General features: G+C 26.0%; 4 protein-coding genes across 4 annotated transcripts in view; 2 read left to right on the plus strand and 2 right to left on the minus strand.

The window, feature by feature from the left end:
- The first annotated feature begins 158 nt into the window (after positions 1-158).
- On the plus strand, positions 159-6,950 carry LOC122512560 (nucleolin-like). The gene is made up of 4 exons (XM_043628463.1): positions 159-308; positions 1,967-3,791; positions 5,769-6,079; positions 6,183-6,950. Exons 2-4 carry the CDS (start codon positions 1,994-1,996, stop codon positions 6,594-6,596), a joined length of 2,523 nt encoding a protein of 840 aa, XP_043484398.1. The 5' UTR covers positions 159-308; positions 1,967-1,993; the 3' UTR covers positions 6,597-6,950.
- A 761-nt stretch (positions 6,951-7,711) lies between these two features.
- On the minus strand, positions 7,712-8,559 carry LOC122513044 (cysteine-rich DPF motif domain-containing protein 1). The gene has a single exon (XM_043629279.1). The coding sequence runs from the start codon at positions 8,557-8,559 to the stop codon at positions 8,008-8,010; it is 552 nt and encodes a 183-aa protein (XP_043485214.1). The 3' UTR covers positions 7,712-8,007.
- On the minus strand, positions 8,481-10,871 carry LOC122513035 (putative transferase CAF17 homolog, mitochondrial). Its single transcript, XM_043629269.1, has 2 exons — positions 10,405-10,871; positions 8,481-9,806 (listed from the first exon to the last, which is right to left on the minus strand). Exon 2 carries the CDS (start codon positions 9,736-9,738, stop codon positions 8,653-8,655), a length of 1,086 nt encoding a protein of 361 aa, XP_043485204.1. The 5' UTR covers positions 9,739-9,806; positions 10,405-10,871; the 3' UTR covers positions 8,481-8,652.
- Positions 10,872-13,349: 2,478 nt separating this feature from the next.
- The window catches only part of LOC122513054 (unc-112-related protein-like), a 93,591-nt gene continuing 85,946 nt past the window's right edge, over positions 13,350-20,994 (plus strand). The window contains exon 1 of the mRNA XM_043629290.1: positions 13,350-13,849. Coding sequence (XP_043485225.1) covers positions 13,708-13,849 — 142 coding nt within the window. The 5' untranslated portion in view covers positions 13,350-13,707. The remainder of the gene's footprint in view (positions 13,850-20,994) is intronic.

The raw sequence follows: 20,994 nt of genomic DNA on the forward strand, positions 1-20,994 counted from the left end.
AAAATCTATTTTTCATCATTAAAATAAACTACTTAAACAAAAAATCTTTACATTAATTTATATTTTTAAAAACTTATTACTTTGTTTATTTTTGAATTTTAAATTATCCGAATAGTAATTTATAAGTCAAATGAACTTCCCTTTTAAAAATGGTCGACAATCTTACTTCCTGTTCGCGCTTCCCATTGCTTTCGTTGCATTCCATCAGAACACATTTTTCTTCTGCCGGTGTTACTTTCATTTAGAAATTGCTCGGATTTTCCCAAGTTTTACCTTGAATTTAACATTCCAAGAGTGTGAAAAAATAGGTAAGTTAAAAATTCTATTTAATTTTCTTTCTATATTTTCTGGATAATGTAATTATTTCATTGTTTTAATTGTCGTTCAAGTGGACAATTTTGTTTTTGTCTCATTTTGCACGTGGTTAAAATTATAATTCTTTGAATATTTCTAATAAGAGAAAGAGAATACTATAAAAATTATTTTGTACATTTTTTTTATTGTCGTAAAATTTAATTTTAATATAACAATTTCATTGTTAAAATTTAAAAGTAAATTATATCGAAATATTTTAAGGTTAGTTTCCACATTTATTCGCAGGCACCATAAGCAAAAGAGAAAAAAATACTGTTCTTTCTTTCAATTTCTTATCTCAGGAAACTGAAAATACTTCCAAACTTGGGAAAAAGGAAAATTTTATTTTTATTTTACAAATTTTTGAAATTTATCGATTTAATTTTTTGAAAAGTAAACTGAAACGTAAATAACCTCAAATTAAGGTTTTTAAAGAGTTGAAATAATTGTACGTGAAATTTCAAGAGAATTTTTATGAGAAAGAAAGGATTTAAAAATAATAAAATTTATTTAATTAATAAAAAAAATACACAATAAATTTTTGTGTAGTAAAAATATTTAGTACGAAAGTTGAAAAATTTTAATTGTTTTATGAAATTTATAGTGAAATAAATGTGTAAATTATTTTGCAATTAAGTTACAAAATTAATTGATAATTTAATTTGGTATTTAATTAAATAAAATTAAAATTAAAAAGAAATTTTTTTTTGTTATAAAATAAAGTTAATTAAAAATTGTTGTCAACTTTTTTCTATTTCAGGGATCACTGTAATTTTTTCATGTAATATTAGGTAAAAAAAAAGGGGATTTTATTTTCCAAAAAGGGGAATTTTTAAATTAACAAAAAATAAAATTTATTTTAAAGATTTTTTTTACCTTTTCTTTTAACTTCTTTTTTTTAAATCAAATTTTTTCTTTTTTTGTTAAACTTTTGCTGTTAATTAAAAAAAATTATTAAAATTAACTTGGTTCTTGGAAAAAGTTAATTCAAAAATAGTAAAATTTAATATTAAAAATTGTTATTTCCAGAATGACTTTTACTATTTTCAAAGACAATTTTTTTTAGAAAAATTTATTTTAAAAGTAGTAAAATTTACTCTAAAAATAAAAATATTTAATGGCGAATTGTAATATTCGAGGAAAATTTGAATAATTTTTATAAAAAAAAAAAATTACATTGAAAATAGTAAATTTTGCTATTAAAAATCGTTATTTTCAGAGTAAATTTTATTGAAAGTTATTAATATTAAAATATATTTTTAATTTAGTAAAATTTATTATGAAATTATTACAATTTGTCAAAAATTCCAAACAGTTTTGATTTTTCTTAGAAGTAAAAGTTATTTTCTATAATTGTTACCTTTTATGAAAAAATTTATCATTCTAAAAACTGAGAAATAATGTAAAAAGATTTTTAAGTTTCAAAATACTAAAATTTTCCCAAAGTTAGCGAAAAGTAAAAATTTTTTCTTCAAGCATAACTAGAAATTTTTCTAACTAACAAAAAAAGACAATTTTTTATTTAAAATATTAAAAAAAAATTAATTAAACATTTTTCTTGTAATAATTTTTTTTCAAACAATTTTAATGAAATATTTTTAATTTTTCGTAGGGTGAAGCAAAAACAACTGGAGAAACAATGACAAAAGTTGCTGGAACTCCAAAGAGTGCGGTTTCAACGCCAAATCTCAAGCAACACGGTGGCATACACAAGAATAGAACGCCAAAATTTAAAAACACACCAACCGGAAAAGTTGCCATCGTTCAAAATGGAAAGACTCCAAATAAAAATCAAAAAACTCCAAAGGGAAATAATTTACATTTAGAAACAAATGGAAATTCAACGCCGAAATTATCACAAAAAAATTCTCCACTCTCACCAAAAAAGCAAGAGTTGTCGCAAAAAAATTCACCTAAAAAACAACAACAGGAATTATCACCAAAAAAAGATGTCGTCGTCTCACCAACTCAAGTTCCATTAACACCAAAAAATATTGCCACACCGAAAAATCAAGCGTCAACAAGGAAATCATCACAAAAATTAAATAAATCACAACAAAAAAATAAGTCACCCGAAAAAGTTGATAATTTAAAATCATCGCCTAAGCAATTAAAATCATTGCAAAAAGAAAAATCACTAAAATCAGCGCAAAAGGAATTGGAGACAAAAGTTGAGGAGAAAAAAGCAAGTCCCAAAAAAATGAATTCGAAGAAAAAACTTGAACTTGAAATTGAAAAGGAGAAGTCTGATGATAGTTTTAATGAAGGTGTTTTATTAAACGAGAATTCGGATGATTCTGATTCAGTGAGTGATGACGATGATGACGATTCGGAAAATGATGTTCCGGATATTTTCAGTAAAAGTCTCAACGATGATTCAGAGGAGGATGACGATGATTTTGAGGACAGTGACGAACAAGCTGAATACAAGGGTGTTAAAATGTTCAAGGGAATCGAAGACTCCGACGATGATGACGATGACGACGACGACGAGGATGATGATGACTTGGACGCAGAGGATGATGACGACGACGATAGTGATGACGAAACGATGGACACTTCAAATTCCATGTTAATCTCACAAGAAAGTGACGATGAGGATGAATCTGATGATTCAGACGATGATTCAGACGACGACGAATCAGAAGAAGAATTCGCCCTCAGCGTTAAAGATCTTTTAGGTGAAAGTCTAAAGGACGAGGATGACGATGTGGATTTCGAGGACAGTGACGATGATGATGAGGCGCCAAGAACCGAGAAAGTAAAAACCAGAAGTGCAAAAACAGAAGATGATGATGACGAAGACGATAATTCCGAAGAAGATTCGGAAGATGATTCCGAAGAAGAAGGTGTTCCCACAATAAAAGATCTTTTAGGCGAAAGTTTAAAAGACGATGACGACGATAACGATTTTGAAACATCGAAAATGGAGGAAGACGAGGACGATGAAGATTTCGAGGATGAATCCGATGACGAGGGTTTGAGCGACGACGACGACGATGATGATGATGATGAGAGTCCTAAAAAAAAGAAAGCCGATATAAGTCTCGATGAATCGACTGACTCGCAATCGTCGCCCGCCGAGAAAGAGGCTAAAAATGCCCGAACAATTTACGTCGGTAACGTACCAAAAACTACCAACAAAAAACAACTTGCCCAAGTTTTCAAAAAATTCGGCAAAATTGAAAGCATTCGAGTTCGTGGCATTGTTCCTGAAAATCCAAAAATGCCATTCAAAGTTGCGGCAATCAAGAAAAAAATCCATCCGAAAATAACCACTGTCTTCATCTACATTACTTATTGCAATAAAGAATCGGCACTGAAAGCGCTCGTTATGAATGGACAAAAATATGAGGAGAATATTTTACGAGTCGACACTGTTTCGGAGAAAACTTACGATATCAAGAAATCAGTATTCCTGGGAAATTTGCCTTTCGGTGAGATAAAAAACAAATTATAATACGTAACCTACGGTTCGAAAAAATCAATTTTTTTCTGATTAGTTCTTCTGATAGAGATAATTTTTTCTATCAGAATCACTAAATAATAAAAAATTAATTTTTTTGAATTGCAGGTCAGGAAATTTAATAAACCTTGGAAAAATCCTGGAAAAGTCAGGAAATTTTCATCAAAATCCTGGAAAATTATTTTCTAAAGATATTGTATTTATTCTTGAAATCTAATTTCACTTAAATATTTCAAAATTTAATTCAGTTTTAAAAGAATTGCGTCTACAATTTTTATAAGTAGATAAACTTTAAAAGATTTTCATTTAAAATTTTGTAGAATTTCAATTTTAAACGAATTTAATTAAAAATATAAAAAAAATTTTAAAAACTGAAATTGTTCTGAAATTAATTAAATTTTTTATTATAAATTTAACTAGTTTTATTAAAATTAATGGATTTATAGAAGAATTTCAGTTAAAAATACAAAGAAAAATTGAATTTTGAAGCAATTAAAAATGATTGCAGAAATTCAATTATTTTCAAAAGTAGTAAAATTCTTTTCAGAAATTCAATTATTTTCAAAAATTTTAATAAAATTCTTGGCAAAATTTTAATTGTTTTCAAAACATTTAATTATTTTGATAAATAATAAAAATTTCACAGGAATTCAATTATTTACAAATTATTTTCATAAATAGTAACATTTTTTACAGGGATTCAATTATTTTCATAAATAATATAACTCGTTGAATTTCAATTATTTTTAATACAATTTTAATGGAATTCCTCGAAAAAAGTTATTATTCTTAAAAATTCAATTATTTTCAAAATTAATAAAATTCTTCGCAGAAATCAAATTATGTTTAAAAATTTACAAAAATTCTCGTCAAAATTTCAATTACCTTTATAAATAATAAAATTCTTTTCCAAAATCCAATTATTTTCAGATTTTTTAATAAAATTCTTAGTAAGAATTTCAATTATTTTTAATTACAATTTTCATCAAATTTCTCGAAAAATGCAATTATTCTTAAAAATTTTATTAAAATTTGTTTAAAAATTCACTTATTAAGTACAAAATTAATTATATTATTATTGTTTATACATATTTTCAAAAATTTGAATACAATTCTTTGGAAGAATTCAGTTATTTTTATAAATAATAAAATTCTTCGGAGGATTTCAATTATTTTTAAAAATTTGAAATAAATTCTTGTCAAGAATTCAATTTTTTGCATAAATAATTGATTTTTTTAAAGAATTTCAATTATTTTCAAAGAAATTCTTTAAAAGATTCTATATTTTTATAAAATTTACTACTTAAATAAATAAATAAATAAAATTCCTTGAATGAATTAAATTATTTTAGAAAATTGTAATAAAATTCTGAAAAGCATTTAATTATTTTATAAAAATTTTAATAAAATTTAATAATTAAATGTTTAATTTCAATTATTAATTAGTTTAATGGAATTTTTTTTTAATTATTTGAAGTTTTTAATTTTTAATCTATATTTAATTGAAGAACGTCAGAATAATCGAAATTTCGTAAAATTTAATTATAAACGGAAGAATTTGAAAATTCACAAAGAACTTTTTCAAAAATTATTTTTGAAAATTGACTTAAAGAAGAAAAGAATTTTAGTTGAAAGTTCTAGAAATGAATAATCGTAATGATGAAAATAATTTTTGAAGAAATTACAGTAACAAAGTAGCAAGTTTTAATTTTTATAAAACATAAAGAAAGCGATCACTCCGGGTCAAAGACTCGGAGTGATCGATATCTTCATGTTTTATAATAATATTCTTATGTTATTGAATTTCAAATTATATCTTAATTTCTATAAAAAAAATAATGATTAAATATTTATTTAAAAATAAAGTTATTGATATTTTCGAATAATTTTCGTTTTAAAAACCTGGAAAACTTGAAAAAAAGTACTTTATCTAATTTTCTGTTTTTAGAATGCCCTGAAAATGCAATTTGGAATCACTTCAAGAATTGCGGACAAATCGAATCAGTTCGAATTGTTAAGGATCGAAAAACTGGTTTAAATCGTGGAATTGGTTACGTTAATTTCACCACTGAAGACGCAGTTGCCCTTGCATTAGAATTACACAATTCGACAATAAAGAATCGTGAAATTCGTGTTACTCCATGTATAGAGACGACAAAACGAACACGAACGGGAAGAAAACGTTCTCACTCCACCAGTTTCGACAAATCGCAATCTCCAAAAAAACTTAAAGAAAATGACGAAAATTCCGTCAATGTCGTAAGTAAAATTAAAATTCTTCTTAAATAACTTTCCCTTTATTAACAAATAATCTTTTTTAAAGACTTTATTATAATCCTTTTGTGTTTCTATTTTTTTCCAGAAAAGCAATGCGAAAAAAGGAAAAATGCGAAAACGCTCACAGGGTTCAGTGCAACGTGCTACAAAAGAAGAATCTGTCTCTCCTCAAAAGCCAAAATTCAACAAAAACAAGACGGCAACAAAGCAAAAGACAATGAAAAAGGAAGAATCTGTAAGTCCACAGAAACCAAAGTTCATGAAAAAAGAAACAACGAAGAAGCAAAAACAAAAGGAGGAATCCGTCTCACCTCAAAAGCCAAAAGTCAAAGAAACATTTGTCGCTAAAAAAGAGAAAGTATTCGAGAAGCAGCAAGCAACAAATTTTCAAGGTCAAAAAGCCGAAAAGAAGAAGAAGCAAAAATTGAATAAAACCGAAAAGAAGAAGAAGGTTATGGCTGAAAAATTGATGTCTAAAAATAAGAAGAAAGAGACGTAAAATTGTTTTTTATTTTGTTCTTTAATTTTTTAAAACATTTTTTTTTCCCTCTATTTTTAGAAACAAAAAAAAGAACAATTTTTTTGTATGATTTGACTGATAGCAAAAAAAAGCACGTAATTTTTCAAGTTTAGTTTCAATTGTATGAATGTTTGTGCGCTTTGTACATATTTGAAAGATTGTCGATTACAATCGTTGTTGTGTATTTTTTTTCTTGGCATTGTAAATGTCAGACTTAAAATTTTTGTTTTTCTTCTAGTTTTTAAATTACTTCAAGACTAGTTTCATTATATATTTTTTTCATTCACATTATAATTTCGTAGCAATGATCAATAAAATTCTTTTATTATCATACATGCCTATTGTTTTATTAAACAATATTTTTAGCGTGAATAACTTTTTATATAAGGAAAAATTAATTTGATTTTTAAAGAATTTCTTTAGTACAAATTAAAAATGAATTTATAAATATTTTTGTTTCTTTTATTTCTAAAAGAACTTGGAATTTTGTTTAAAAAAAACAGTAATTGCAGGCTTTGCATTCATCTAAACAATTATTTTCAAAAAATATTCAAAATTCCTGTATTTCTAAAAAACAAATTGGATTTTTATTTTAAAAATTTTAATTCAGAAATAAAAAAAAATCTTTAAATATTCTCAATTTTATTTTCAATTAAAAATTCTAATTGACAAATTGAATTTATAAACATTTTTGTTCTTAAAAAATTAAAATTAAAATTATTGTGTCTCTCGAGTCTATATCCTTACCAAGCTTAATGAATTTATTAAATTTTGAATTGACACTAAAAACTGTTTGGACGTTAAAAGCTTTAAGTAATCTTTTCATATTTTCCGATATTGGTCCATAATAAGGAAAAACTATTTTCTTAACTAACGTATTATTATTACTATTGTTGTCATTAATGTTATTTGAAGATTTTCTGTTATTAATTTCAATAATTCTTTTTATCACATGATTATTAACAAATTGTTCAGAATAATTATTAAGTTTTAAATCTAGGTTAACTAAATTTATGTTTTTATTATGGAATTTTTTATCGGAAAGTATCAAAACAGTATCAACAAGATTTTTAATAATTGCAATTTTTTGTTGTATTGGATGATTTGAGTAATAGTTTAGTAGTCTTTCTGAATAAGTATCTTTTCTGTAGCAATCAGTCATGATGTTATTGTTTTCTGATCGTATAATCGTATTGAGAAAATTTATTTCATTATTACATTCTGATTCATGAGTGAACTGTAATCTGTTATGAAAGGAATTGAAGGCATTAACAACTGTGGATACTTTATTTTTTGGAACACATAAAAAAAGAAAACCAGTTTTTTTTTTGTTTTATAAATATTTTTTATTTACATTTTTTTTTTATTAATAAATACAAAAATTAATTCGCTATATGGAAGTATTTTCATCTTTTTCATTATTAAGAGAAAATTGTTTAATTTTCTTGTGCAATTGTAATGGTAAATCATGAATATTATTGAGTGCGCAAATTTTACAGAAACGTTTTGTATAAAATATACTGCAATCCATGCAAGTGGATTTTTTACACAAACAACAATCACCACCTAAAATTAATGCCTCTTTTTGATTTAAAGGCGAAAATGGATCTCTCATAATATAACAATCCTCTTGATAAATAAGATGCCTCTGAAATGGTGGTTGCCTCCCTTTATAATCGAATTTTTCACTTAATTTACAAAAACAACAAACAAACGTTTCTCGTTCTTCACGTTTTGAAAATAATTTCTTCTTCTCTTTTTCATTTTCGTCTTTAGTTGATGATTTCTCTTCTTTTTTCTCTTTTAATCTTTCTTCTTTTCTCTCTGTTAATCTTTCTTCTTTTTTCTCTTCTTTTCTCTCTCTTCTCTCATTTTTCTCCTCCGCTCTCTCCATATATTTCGATCTGGAAATTTCTCTCGATGTTGACGGAACTTCCTCCATTTTCTGTAAATAATTTTCTTTTTTTAAAAGGGAAAAATAGATTTTTAATTCTTGAAAATCTGTTCAGAATTTTTTGTGTTTGAAAAAGGAAATTTATTTGCTCTTTGCAGTGACTTCTTGTTTTTGTGCCTCCTGCGGCCACCAGAATGGTTTAAAAACATTGACTTTTAAGCCTGAAATTTCGAGTAATTGAGAATTTAATGCCTCAGTTATTCTCACTAAACCCAATCCATATTTATTGACATTACCAAGAAATTTACCCACCGATTTTCCCGTTTCATTTAAAATTGTCTCATCGCAATTAAATGCTTTCTTTGGTAATTCATCGAATATTATTGGCATTAATCGTTTTCTCACAATTCCAATATGATGTGTACGCGCTGTTAATTCCTGACCAATGTAACAACCTTTATGAAAACTAATTCCATGCAAATAATCACCATTAATATCCAATGGTAATGTTTTTCCCGGTGGTAAATCATCGATACCTTCAGCAATTCCTAATTTATAACGAAATTCTCTATAATTACAAATTCCCTCATTAGACGACGATATTTCCGATTCCAAATATTTAATAATATCATTTCTTTCAACATCAAATTCGGTTATTATCCTCAAACCTAAATTCATCAATCTTGGATCTTCGTAAATAATAATTTTATCAATTCTCTTACTTGATGTATTATTTTTATCATTATCACCACAGGGGAAAATACGTCCATCAAATTTTGATTTTTCATTCATTGTTTTTTCGGTTAAATTAAAATTAAATAGTGTCCATAGTTTCATTTTATTCTCAAGGGTTTGAATTTCGACTTTTCTTCGAAGACGATACATATTTAAATGACGTTTTAATTGCTCGTGAATTCGACGATCACATTCAATATAAAATGAATCATTATTTTCGGGTTGTTTATAAATTATTGTATCGTAAAGTACTCGTCCTTTGATATTTAAAAAAAGTGTGTGAATATTTGCGGCACCATTGTGAAAATGTTGCATGTCATTTGTAATGAGGCCTTGAAGAAGATTTGATGAATCTGGACCATTGACGAGGAGAAGTGAACGATTTGATAATTGCTCGAGATATTTTTCATTGTGTGAATAGCGTAAAATTTGAGAATTATTGATAAACAATCGGCGTAATGTAATGAGTGGCTTTCCAAAGATTTGTTGCATTTTCCGAGGTGGACTTGGCTTTTTTTTTTTTTTTTAATCAAAATCCAGAGTTGTGATGAGATTTTTAACTGCAATTAAGTTAAATATACTTTGGAAGTAACTAATTATTTTTATATTATAAAAAATAACAAGAAATTAAAAATTTTTGAAGTTAAAATTAATATTAAATTTTCATTTTTTTAAATTTTAATTACGAATTTTATAAATTAAAAATTTTAAGAATTACAAATTTAAAAAATTGTAAATTTTACTATAAAATTATTTTTTATTCATAAAAAATGATAGTTTCAAATAAAAAGTTTCCATTCTTCAATGTTGATTAATATTTCACCCAAAATTCTGAATAGATTTTCATGAATTTCCATTTTTTAGGCTTTTAACTAATTTGTGAATTTAATTCGAAACAAAAGTAATTGACATCACGACCTAAAACTTATAAAGTAGAATTTTATTTTTATCATGAAAACAGTTTTTAAAAAATCAAAAATGAAATAATTATTCAAGAATTTTTTTTAATTCTAAAAAGAAAATTGTAAAATAACTGATTACTTGATATTATCAAGTTCTTTTTAACGTTTTTAAATAACATTTCTAAAAACATAACCTCACTTTAAGCTACGAAAATTTTAGTTTTAAAATTATCAATACAAAATTTTATATACTTACATAATTTTTTTTGCCTTTAGTTAAATGAATTGTAAAATTGGGTCATTTAAACTTTATTTGAAACATCGTATTTGTTACGTTTTGCTATTTCCGTTATTTTCTTGTATAAATTAGTTTTATTTTGTCAATTTTCCAAGAAGACTAGAGACAGGAGGGATAACTCGGGTAGTGGGGATGGCTTGGTAGATGAGGACAATGGGGGAAGTAGTAATATAGAAATGTAGTTGGTGCAGAAACGCAAAATAGGTTACTGCGCAAGTAGTGGAAAGAGATGAGAGAGAATAGCAGACGTCAAAACATAGAAATGTCATATATTATATTATGAAGAGGTTATTTTAACGATTATGATTCTTTGACTTTGAAATTCATCGTCATAATAAGGTAGTAAACTGAAAGAAATTTGATAAATTGCAATCCCAAACTAATGTCGAAAAAATATTAGAAATTATTAATAATTGTATTGATAAAAGTTGGATGTTTATTTCATAACCTCAAAAAAAACCTTAGTTTGTATTCATATTATATTGATAGAAGGTGGACGTTTATTTCATAACTTTAAAAAATAACCTTGGAAAATTAGTTGTAATACGTAGTAGGTAATTAAAAACAACTTAAATTGTTTTCATAAAAACTTTGCGGTAAACACAATATCACACAATGACAATGTGCAGCACGTGGAAAAAGATTTCTTTTAGCGCGTGTTTGAATCTGAATCGTTTGAATGTTCAATATGCGCAGAAACCTAATTTTGGCCTATTGCACGAACTACATTTTCAAGTACCACCTCCATTGCCCTCACATTTTCTGCCACCGCACTCTACAGGAATATATCGAAGTTGCTCCTCCTGTCTCTAGTCTTCTTGCAATTTTCATTTCGTATTATACAACCAGCGCTGGGGTGCAAAATCGGAGAACTTTGATGTTAATTGTTAAATTCTCGGAATTCTACATTAGCAGTTGGTAATTACAGTAGCATAACAACTAATTAAAAAATTTCCGTCCCCAATCAAAATAACCTCTTTTTAATAACAATTGAATGAATTTAATCTTATTTACTTCTATGATGTCTTTATTTTATTCCCTCATATTAGATTTATGAATCGACATAACCCTAAAATTTTATTTTATTCCAAATAATTTCTAATGGACCCCGATGCTTAAGTAATGCTTTACTGTCTTTCTCTATTCTAAATAAATAATATAGGTTGTTCTCTGTTCAGGTAACGCTATTGTTATTTCCTTTTTCTAATGAAATTAATATAAGATTGTTTTTCTCTAGGTAACGCTATTGCTTTCTCCTTCTTTCCAGTGAAAATAACATAAGTTTGTCTTTATCCAGGTAACGCTATTTATTTATTTGTTTATCCAACAAATTCATTATAAGAATTTCTTACTTTACTTAATTTGCATATCTACTCGTTTCATAGTAAGGAAATTCTGTAATTTTTTTATGCGAAAATATCGTCAAACAAGTCGTCGGTAGTCTGTGAATTCGACAATGTTTTTTTTTCACTTAACTCAGCGGGAAATTATCTGAAATCAAAGAAAACTAAAATTTAGTCAAAGTATCATCGAATCCTCCCCACAATTAATCGTAATCTGTTGACACCTTCTTAAATATTCGGATATCTTTCCCATGAAGAATAGACTACAAAAGACCAAACTTAAAGACTAGTTTCATTTATTAATAAAAAATAACTTATTCTGCAATCTGCATGTCGTACGTTAAAAATGGTGAATTATGGAACTATTAACTGCCACGCGATGGTAAAGTAGTCGTTGCAATTCAGGTGATAATAAAACGTCCTACTATACCATTATGATGATTTTTAAAAAAATAAAAAAACCATCTTATAAATTAATTAATAATTTATTCCCAGACGTGGATTTTTGTAAAATTTATTTTAATTTATTCTTTACTTTTATTTATTATTTAAAAAATAATTAAAAATTTTAAATTTGATGGAAAAGAATAAAAGATTATGAACAATTATACATTTATAATTAAAAAGTTTTAAATTTTTTCATTGTTTGTTAATATATAAAAGCAAAAATTTAAAATAATAAAGATAAGTAAAGCGAATAAATGAAAATAAATTTTAAAAAAACCTTCGTCCGGAAATAATTAATTATTGTTTATAAAGATTTATACAATAATTAAAATTGATCTGTTATTATTATTTGTTTATTATTATAATTTTATGTTAATTGAATTATTTGGCATTATTTTTTAAAAAAATATTTTTAAAAATCTTAAAATGTGGGATAATGTTATTTATAGTATTTTATCGGCTATAAAAAGAAAATTAAACATCAATGACGTAATTAAGATGATTTTAGAATTTTTATTGTTTTTTTCGAAACAATTCACAAGAGGGGAGATTCGTTCATATGTTCATTTCGCTTAGGTAAGAGGGAGAGAAGCCGAAACAAACAAGTTGAAAGAGGAAAAAGAAATGATTTCTATTCTGAGCGAAATTCAGGGCCGTAATTAGTGTTAAAAAAATAATTTTTGCAAATTTTTAAAGTCAACATAGAAAATAATTATTTTTTCAAACAATTTAATTAACTTTAGGTGTACAATTTTGCAACTTCGAAAAATATCATTCAATTTTATAATCATAGGAGTTAATAATTTGCTTAATATTTTAAATATTTTACTTGATCTGTTTTATCGACTATAGTAAAAATTTAAAAATAGAAGGAAAAAATGTTCTTTTTCTTAAGAATTAATTTTTTACAATTACCGTATAAAATTATAGAATTTTTGATACAATTTTGTTGCGATCTAATTATTAGAATTGAAATTTTAAATAAAGTTCTACCTTATCGACTGTCGGGGGGGAATTGATCACTTGTCACGCACCTAAGAGTGTAAAAGCCGCGTTTAGCCGAGAAAAGCCGATGACTTACGAAACTCGTGAACGGCGCCGAACTCCAAAGTATTTCAGTGTTGATTTCAGTATTCGTGCCGCAACCGTAAGGTAAACATTTTATATTCGTGAGACATTGTAAGAACGGTACATTAAACCCTCGGCAAATAAAATTTCTCCATGTAACGTTTTATTTATTTAAAACCAATTGGTTGAGAATAAAAATTGACTTCTCTTTTCGCAAAAAAAAGGGCGCGAAAAAGTGCCGGTGAAAAATGTTACGAGTTCGTTAAATTATACTTGAGGGGAGACTTTTTTTTATGTTTTTTTTTAAAAGTTTTCGAAAGTTATTAAAAAGCGGAAGTGAGGAGATTGTTTATTTTGGTGGTGACTCAGTAGAGGGTAAAAATAATTAAAATAAAACGGAAGGATGTATTATTCCGATGGACTTGAGGTGGATGGCAGCTGGGTGCTGCGAGTTTACGTCACGGACCTGCAGGTCGAGAGGAGCCTTCGTGTCAAGGGCGAACTTCACATCGGGGGTGTCATGCTTCGTCTCGTCGAAGATCTCGGTGAGTTTTCCTCTGATTAAATTAAATCTGCATGCATTTCTTTTTTCTTCTTTCTATAGGTTAGGTTTGCTTTGTTATTTCTTCGTCGTTTTGTGGCGCGCGCGAATTCCACTCATTTGTTTATCGTGACGTTTTTGTTTCCCGGAACACCAACAGGCGATATTTTTTTTTAATTTCTTAAGATATAAATTTATCTTGAAAAAAATTATAACTTCTTTAAGTGCCTCTCAAAAATAAAGTAAACAGAAGGAAATTATTTTTTTATTTGCTGTACAGTCTTAGAAACAATATTCTCATAAGAGAAAAAGATTTCGTAAAAAAAACAGGAAACAGAAATACATTTTCAATGGTATGCCCTTATCTTGAAAGTGTGTTTTCAAGGGTCTTTTTAAAAAAAAAGATATTCATCGTTGGTGGTCAAGTTCAAGGTTTTCGTTTTAAAGAAATTGTTTTCCTACATCCCGAGAGCTGAATATTGGAAAGCGGATTCTGATGTCTTCAGGTCAGTGGACCCTTAGGGATAAATTTCGCACTCAACCGGACCGGTACACGTGCACTCGATCAACACGTATTGTATTGACTTCCGGGAAACAAAGGAATATCTTATCACCGCTTTTTTTCTTTTGAATTTCTTCAAAGAATCGTTATTCGCGAACTAAACATTGTTAAAGGCGAGAATTTTTCCTTTTCACTGCTTAAAGTTTATCAAAAATAATATTTTATAATTATTTTATTAATTATTTATTTGAGGAATTGGAATAATTTTTATAGAAAATATTTAATTTGGAAAAATTAATTTGGTCCCTGCTTCTTAAGGACCTTTCATCGAAGCGGATCACATTTAATTATTATAGCGAAGTTAAAGAGATTCAAAATTAGAAGTGTCAAAAACCTAATTTAGAATTAAATTAATATGGCCCTAAATTAATTTAGAATTAAATTAATATGGCACTAAATTAATTTAGAAAAAGAAATTCTACTAATTTAGAGAAAAACGAGTTTAAAGTTCAAATCTACAATTAGTACCCATGTTAATTAAAAATAAGATTATTAAAACAGTTGGTAATAAAATTAATGAATTGTTTTTAATATAAAATTCTCCCACGTTTCGAAATCAATACGATTTCCTCTTCAGGGAGTCAATAAATAAAGTGTTTTATATTAAAAGTCGAAGGAATTAAAGTATAACCAAACTTTGAAAAGAGTTTGGAGTTAGAAACAAGAGGAAAGATACAATTATTAATTAAAAGATGGTTGATGTTTTCTTTGGTCTGATGGCTTAATAATCCATTATTAATAACAATTGAATAAATAAGAACAACACAAGATAAATAAACGATCAACATTTTCCAACAATTTACACTGAATAAAACCACTATGATATTGAATAAAATCTACTTTTTAAATAGAAAACTGTCTTGAGCTTTAAGATCAAAATTTTCTTTATTCGAAGAAAAACTGTCGATAAACACTGGTTTATATTTAATATTCTAAATTAACCGTCACTTCTAAATTAACGATTCTTTACTCTAATGCTAAATACTTTTGGATTAGAATAACTGAATCTTATTCTCCAGCTGAGAAAAGCAACATTGTCGTTATAATGACCATAAACAAAGAAATATAGAGTCAGAATTCATAGTGTAAAAAACGCATCAATTTTCAGGGTTGGGAAGTAAGTAAAATAAATATTGTCACGTTTTGCAAAATAAAGCTTCTGAATAAATTCATTAATAATATAAATGAGATATTTAGTTAGAGCATTTTTCAAGAAAAACTGACGATAAACACTTGTTCATATGTAATATTCTAAAATAACCGTCACTTCTAAATTAATGATTCATTACTCTAATCATAAGTACTTTTGGAGTTTTGGATTACAATAATTAAATCAGATTCTCTCTCTGAGAAAAAAATCATGTGTTTTATTGTCCATAGACTAAATAGTAATTTAGAGTCAGAACTCAAAGTGTAAATATACAATTATTTTCATAGTTAGAAAGCGAGTAAAATGAGTACTGTAACGCTTTGTAAAATAAAAAACTTTCCAATAAATAGTTTGTGCTAAATAAAATAATTATAATTTAACTAATTAATAGTAATTAATTTACAATTATTAAAGTAATTAGTTAATTAATATATAATTAATTATATAATTATCTATAATTAATTAATTATAGATGAAGTTTGCAATGATTATTTTTCTAATTATGTAACATTTGTTTAATTTTCGATTATCGATTTTCGATTATCGTGAACCATAGGGTTCACGAAATCCATTTATAGTTTCTAAGCAATGATTAATACTTATAATTACATTGTCTAGACGAATTTAATGCAGAATAATCGTAACTTTAAGTATTCTATATATTTGACCATAAAAACAAATTCAATAAAAGGCGTTGAGAAAAATTGGATGACATTTTTCTCATCAGAACTTTCTTATTCGTCTTATTTTTTGTACATAAGAGAGATTTTTGTTTGAAGTATTTCCTTTATTTTTTATCAAAACTAACGACAAACACTTGTTTATTTTCAATATTTCTATTTATTCGTCACTTTTAAATTAATGATTCATTGCTCCAATTTTAAATATTATGGATTACAATAATTAAATTTAATTCTTTCCTTGATTAAAGTAGAATATTTGTTTATTGACCATAGACTATAAAAAATATAGAGTCGGACAATGTAAAATACTTATCTACTTTCAGGGTTGGGAAGTTAATTAACCGAATATCGTATTGTTTTGCACAATGTAACTTGAATATATTTTGAATATATTTTATATTTGCGTGTATATTCATCTAATTTTTATTTATCATTAAAGATATGACTCTTACGGTTTTCAGATTTTTAGATAAAACTATAGTGATAAATACTTGTTAATTTTTAATATTCAATTTTAATCGTCATATTTAAATTAATGATTTATCATTCTGCTTTCGGATTACAATAATTGAATCTGATTCTATATATGAGAAATTTCCTATTATTTATCTAACATAGAATCTTTAGATTCTCTATCTAACATGTTTTAATATTGACCATAGACTAAAAAAATATTATAGCCAGACTCATAATGTTAACAGGGTTGGGAAGTAAGTAAAATGAATGTTTTAATGATTCGCAAAATAATAAATTAATTATTATAGCTACAATATTTGTAGTTAACAATTATTTATAGTATTAATTATAGGAAAGGAATTATTTATAGTATTAATAATACTTTACAATTATTATTTGCTATAAAGAAATGTTTTCAATTCTCATTCATCATTAAAGACGAACACGAAAACCTTGAATTATTTTATTTATTGATGAAAATGTTTCAATATTCTTTTATTTTAGAGGAAAAATAATAATAAACATTTGTTCATTTTTTACATTACTGCTCATTCGTCATATTGAAATTGAAGATTCAAGTCTGTAATTATAGATATTTTTGGATTACAATAATTGAATCTGATTCTCTTTCTGGAAATGCAAGCATATGTTTATTGACCATAGACTAAAAAATGTTATAGAGTCGAAACCTATTTTCAGGGTTGGGAACTAAAGTGAATATCGTTATCTGTGAATAAGAAATTATTGAATTGATGGTTATAATACAGTAAATAATTCATTATAAAAACATCGACAAAAAATTTAATAATTTTTTTTTTTTAATATTTTTGTGGGGGTGATGGGGATTCAAGGAGCTTGGTTTCTTTTATTATTTTGTATATAAGTGAGATTTTTTAGCGCCAGATATAAATCTTAAGTACTGACATCAATCACGTTATAAGGTTGTAAATAAGGCCTTGCGGTGATATATCGCAAATGGTTTGTTATATCAGGTTGAAGCAACAAGTTGCGGGATTTGAGAGTTGTGTCTCGTTGGAACTTGGAACGCGACCTGAAAAATTCCTGATCGTCGCGCTACCGATTTGGATGAGCTGTGTATATATGTGTTTCTATTGCAGAGTTGCAATTTCAAGTCACTCGCAAAGAAGTCCGCGAAGTGCGTGTAAAGTGGAAAAACTGGATGGTTAGACTAGTTTCACCCAAGGAAACGATGTAACTGATCAAATTCCTCTGATCTTTACTCTTTATATATGAGGGGCGAGAAAAATTTTGTTTAAAAGTTAAATTTTTCCTTTTCTTCAATTTGGTATAAAAATATTTTGGAATATCTCACGATCATCATTTTTGATAAGTATTTATGAGAATAATTCTTGAAATCGGATAAATATCGGCGCCATGACACCTAATGACACACCGCTATTAAGAGATCGTTAAAAATGTTGAAAGATGGATATTTTTTCCTCCTTTAAAGATAAGTAAGTAGGAAGATGTATTTTTTTTCATTTATCTATTGCCTTGAAAAACTCCGAGGTAAATTAAGTGATCAACTTTAGCAGAAAAGCGATATTTTTGCCTGAGATAAACTCGTTTGATAAATCCCTCGTGACTAGGGAATCGCAGGTTTTGCTATAAGATTATCTCGCAAATCAGGACACGCTCGATTCGCCCACGTGAGAACCTGATTCTTGTTTGATTTGCCACCCAGTATATATAATGAAAGAATACGTTTCTCGTACACATATATAGAAAACTATTATAAAAATACTGGTGTAAAATATTTAATGAACAGTGGAAGAAATAATATAGTAACTCCTTTTATGTGTGTCTCGCATCAAAACGATTGGTACTTTGTCTCTTGTTGAAGATTATAAATGATCAATGAGTCCTCTTACTTTCTATTCGATTTACGCTTGCACTGAGTCTCGAGATATTGTATATATATACTATTTTCTATATACTATATAAGCACTATATATATAATATTCCCGATTTTATATTTATATATACGAGAAGTAAATATATTGAGTCGAGAGAGTAGACTTGACCAGTGTTTGCCCTCCGGAGTATAAATAATAAGGCGCTTAGTCTTTGACCCCTCTCTGCTAAAATTGTGATAAAAAATTCAAGTCATAAATTTCATCTGCTGTTTGATACATATACAGTCAATTTGGAAATGGACAATCTCTAGATCGGCGGGGAATTTTTCTACATATAACAAAAATGTTGGCGATGGAATATAATTCAAAGTTCTCATCTACACACACTTTTTACATTTGAGATAATTTGATAAAGTAAAATTTATACATTAATGTAAATGGGTAATGTAATGTGCATGGCTTTCTTCTACATTATGCATCATCGTAACATTTCCATTATTAAAATCAGTGTAGAGGCGTTCCCGGACATTTCCCCGAATCAATTTTACCGAACAGTAATTTTACCGAATGTTTAATTTACCGAATGTCAAATTTACCGAACGCCATTAAACCGAATGCTTTTTTACCGAATACTATTAATCCCGAAAAAATTCTATTAAATTTAGTCAAAATTGTATGTACGTATTACCGAAATGTTAAATTTATATATTTATGTTATGGCCAATTGTCCTTAGAAATTCTAAATCCTGGTCCATTTCTTTGAAAATATTAATTTGTGAATCAGACTCAGGATTTGAAGTTATTACATTTTTGATCCAAAATTATATAATTCTGATAATAATTTAAAATTAAATAAAAATAAAATAATTAACAATAATTTGTAATATTTTTATAAATTTCTACATTTTTGATCCAAAATTATATAATTCTGATAATAATTTAAAATTAAATAAAAGTAAAATTAATACCTAAATAATAATAAATAAATAATAATAATTTGTAATATTTTAATAAATTTCTGCATTTTTGATCCAAGATTATATAATTCTGATAATAATTTAAAATTAAATAAAAGTAAAATTAATTAATAATAATTTGTAATATTTTTATAAATTTCTACATTTTTGATCCAAAATTATATAATTCTGATAATAAAATAAAATAATAAGAAATAAATAATCCCATGTGGAAATAGCGCGAGTTAGCCATGACAGATATAGGTTTCTGGTCATGGGCTAGCTTTTAGTGTGGCTCCCCGGACATAGCAGATAACACGGCTAGCGCCCAGATTCAATTTCCACACGGGATAATAATTTGTAATAGTTTTATAAATTTTAACATTTTTAATCCAAAATTATATAATTCTGATAATAATTTAAAATTAAATAAAATTAATAAATAATAATAATAAATAAATAATAATTATAATAATTTGTAATATTTTTATAAATTTCTACATTTTGATCCAAGATTATATAATTCTGATAATAATTTAAAATTAAATAAAAATAAAATTGATGAATAATAATTTGTACTATTTTTATAAATTTCTACATTGTTGATCCAAAATTATATAATTCTGATAATAATTTAAAATTACATAAAAATAAAATAATTAATAATAATTTGGAATATTTTTATAGATTTCTACATTTTTGATCCAAAATTATATAATTCTGATAATAATTTAAAATTAAATAAAAACAAAATTAATAAATAATAATAAATAAATAAATAATCATAATTTGGAATATTTTTATAAATTTCTACATTTTTGATCCAAAATTATATAATTCTGATAATAAAATAATAATAAATAAATAATCCCATGTGGAAATAGCCCGAGTTAGCCATGACAGAGATAGGTTTCTGGTCAGGGGCTAGCTTTTAGTGGGGTTCCCCGGACATAGCAGATAGCACGTCTAGCGCCCAGATTCAATTTCCACACGGGATAATAATTTGTAATAGTTTTATAAATTTTAACATTTTTGATCCAAAACTATATAATTCTGATAATAATTTAAAATTAAATAAAAATAAAATTAATCAATAATAATAATAAATAAATAAAAATAATAATTTGTAATATTTTTATAAATTTCTACATTTTTGATCCAAGATTATATAATTCTGATAATAATTTAAAATTAAATAAAATTAAAATTAATTAATATTAAGGGCATTTGAACCATTATGACGTCACAATTTTAAAACTCATGCTTTGCACACATTGTGACGTCATAATGGTTCAAATGCCCTTAATATGTAATATTTTTATAAATTTCTACATATTTGATCCAAGATTATATAATTCTGATAATAATTTAAAATTAAATAAAATTTAAATTAATTTGTAATGATTTTATAAATTTTTACATTTTTGATCCAAAATTATATAATTCTGACAATAATTTAAAATGA

This window comes from Leptopilina heterotoma, unplaced genomic scaffold (assembly GCF_015476425.1).
Source record: "Leptopilina heterotoma isolate Lh14 unplaced genomic scaffold, ASM1547642v1 Lhet_1, whole genome shotgun sequence".
NCBI lineage: Eukaryota > Metazoa > Arthropoda > Insecta > Hymenoptera > Figitidae > Leptopilina > Leptopilina heterotoma.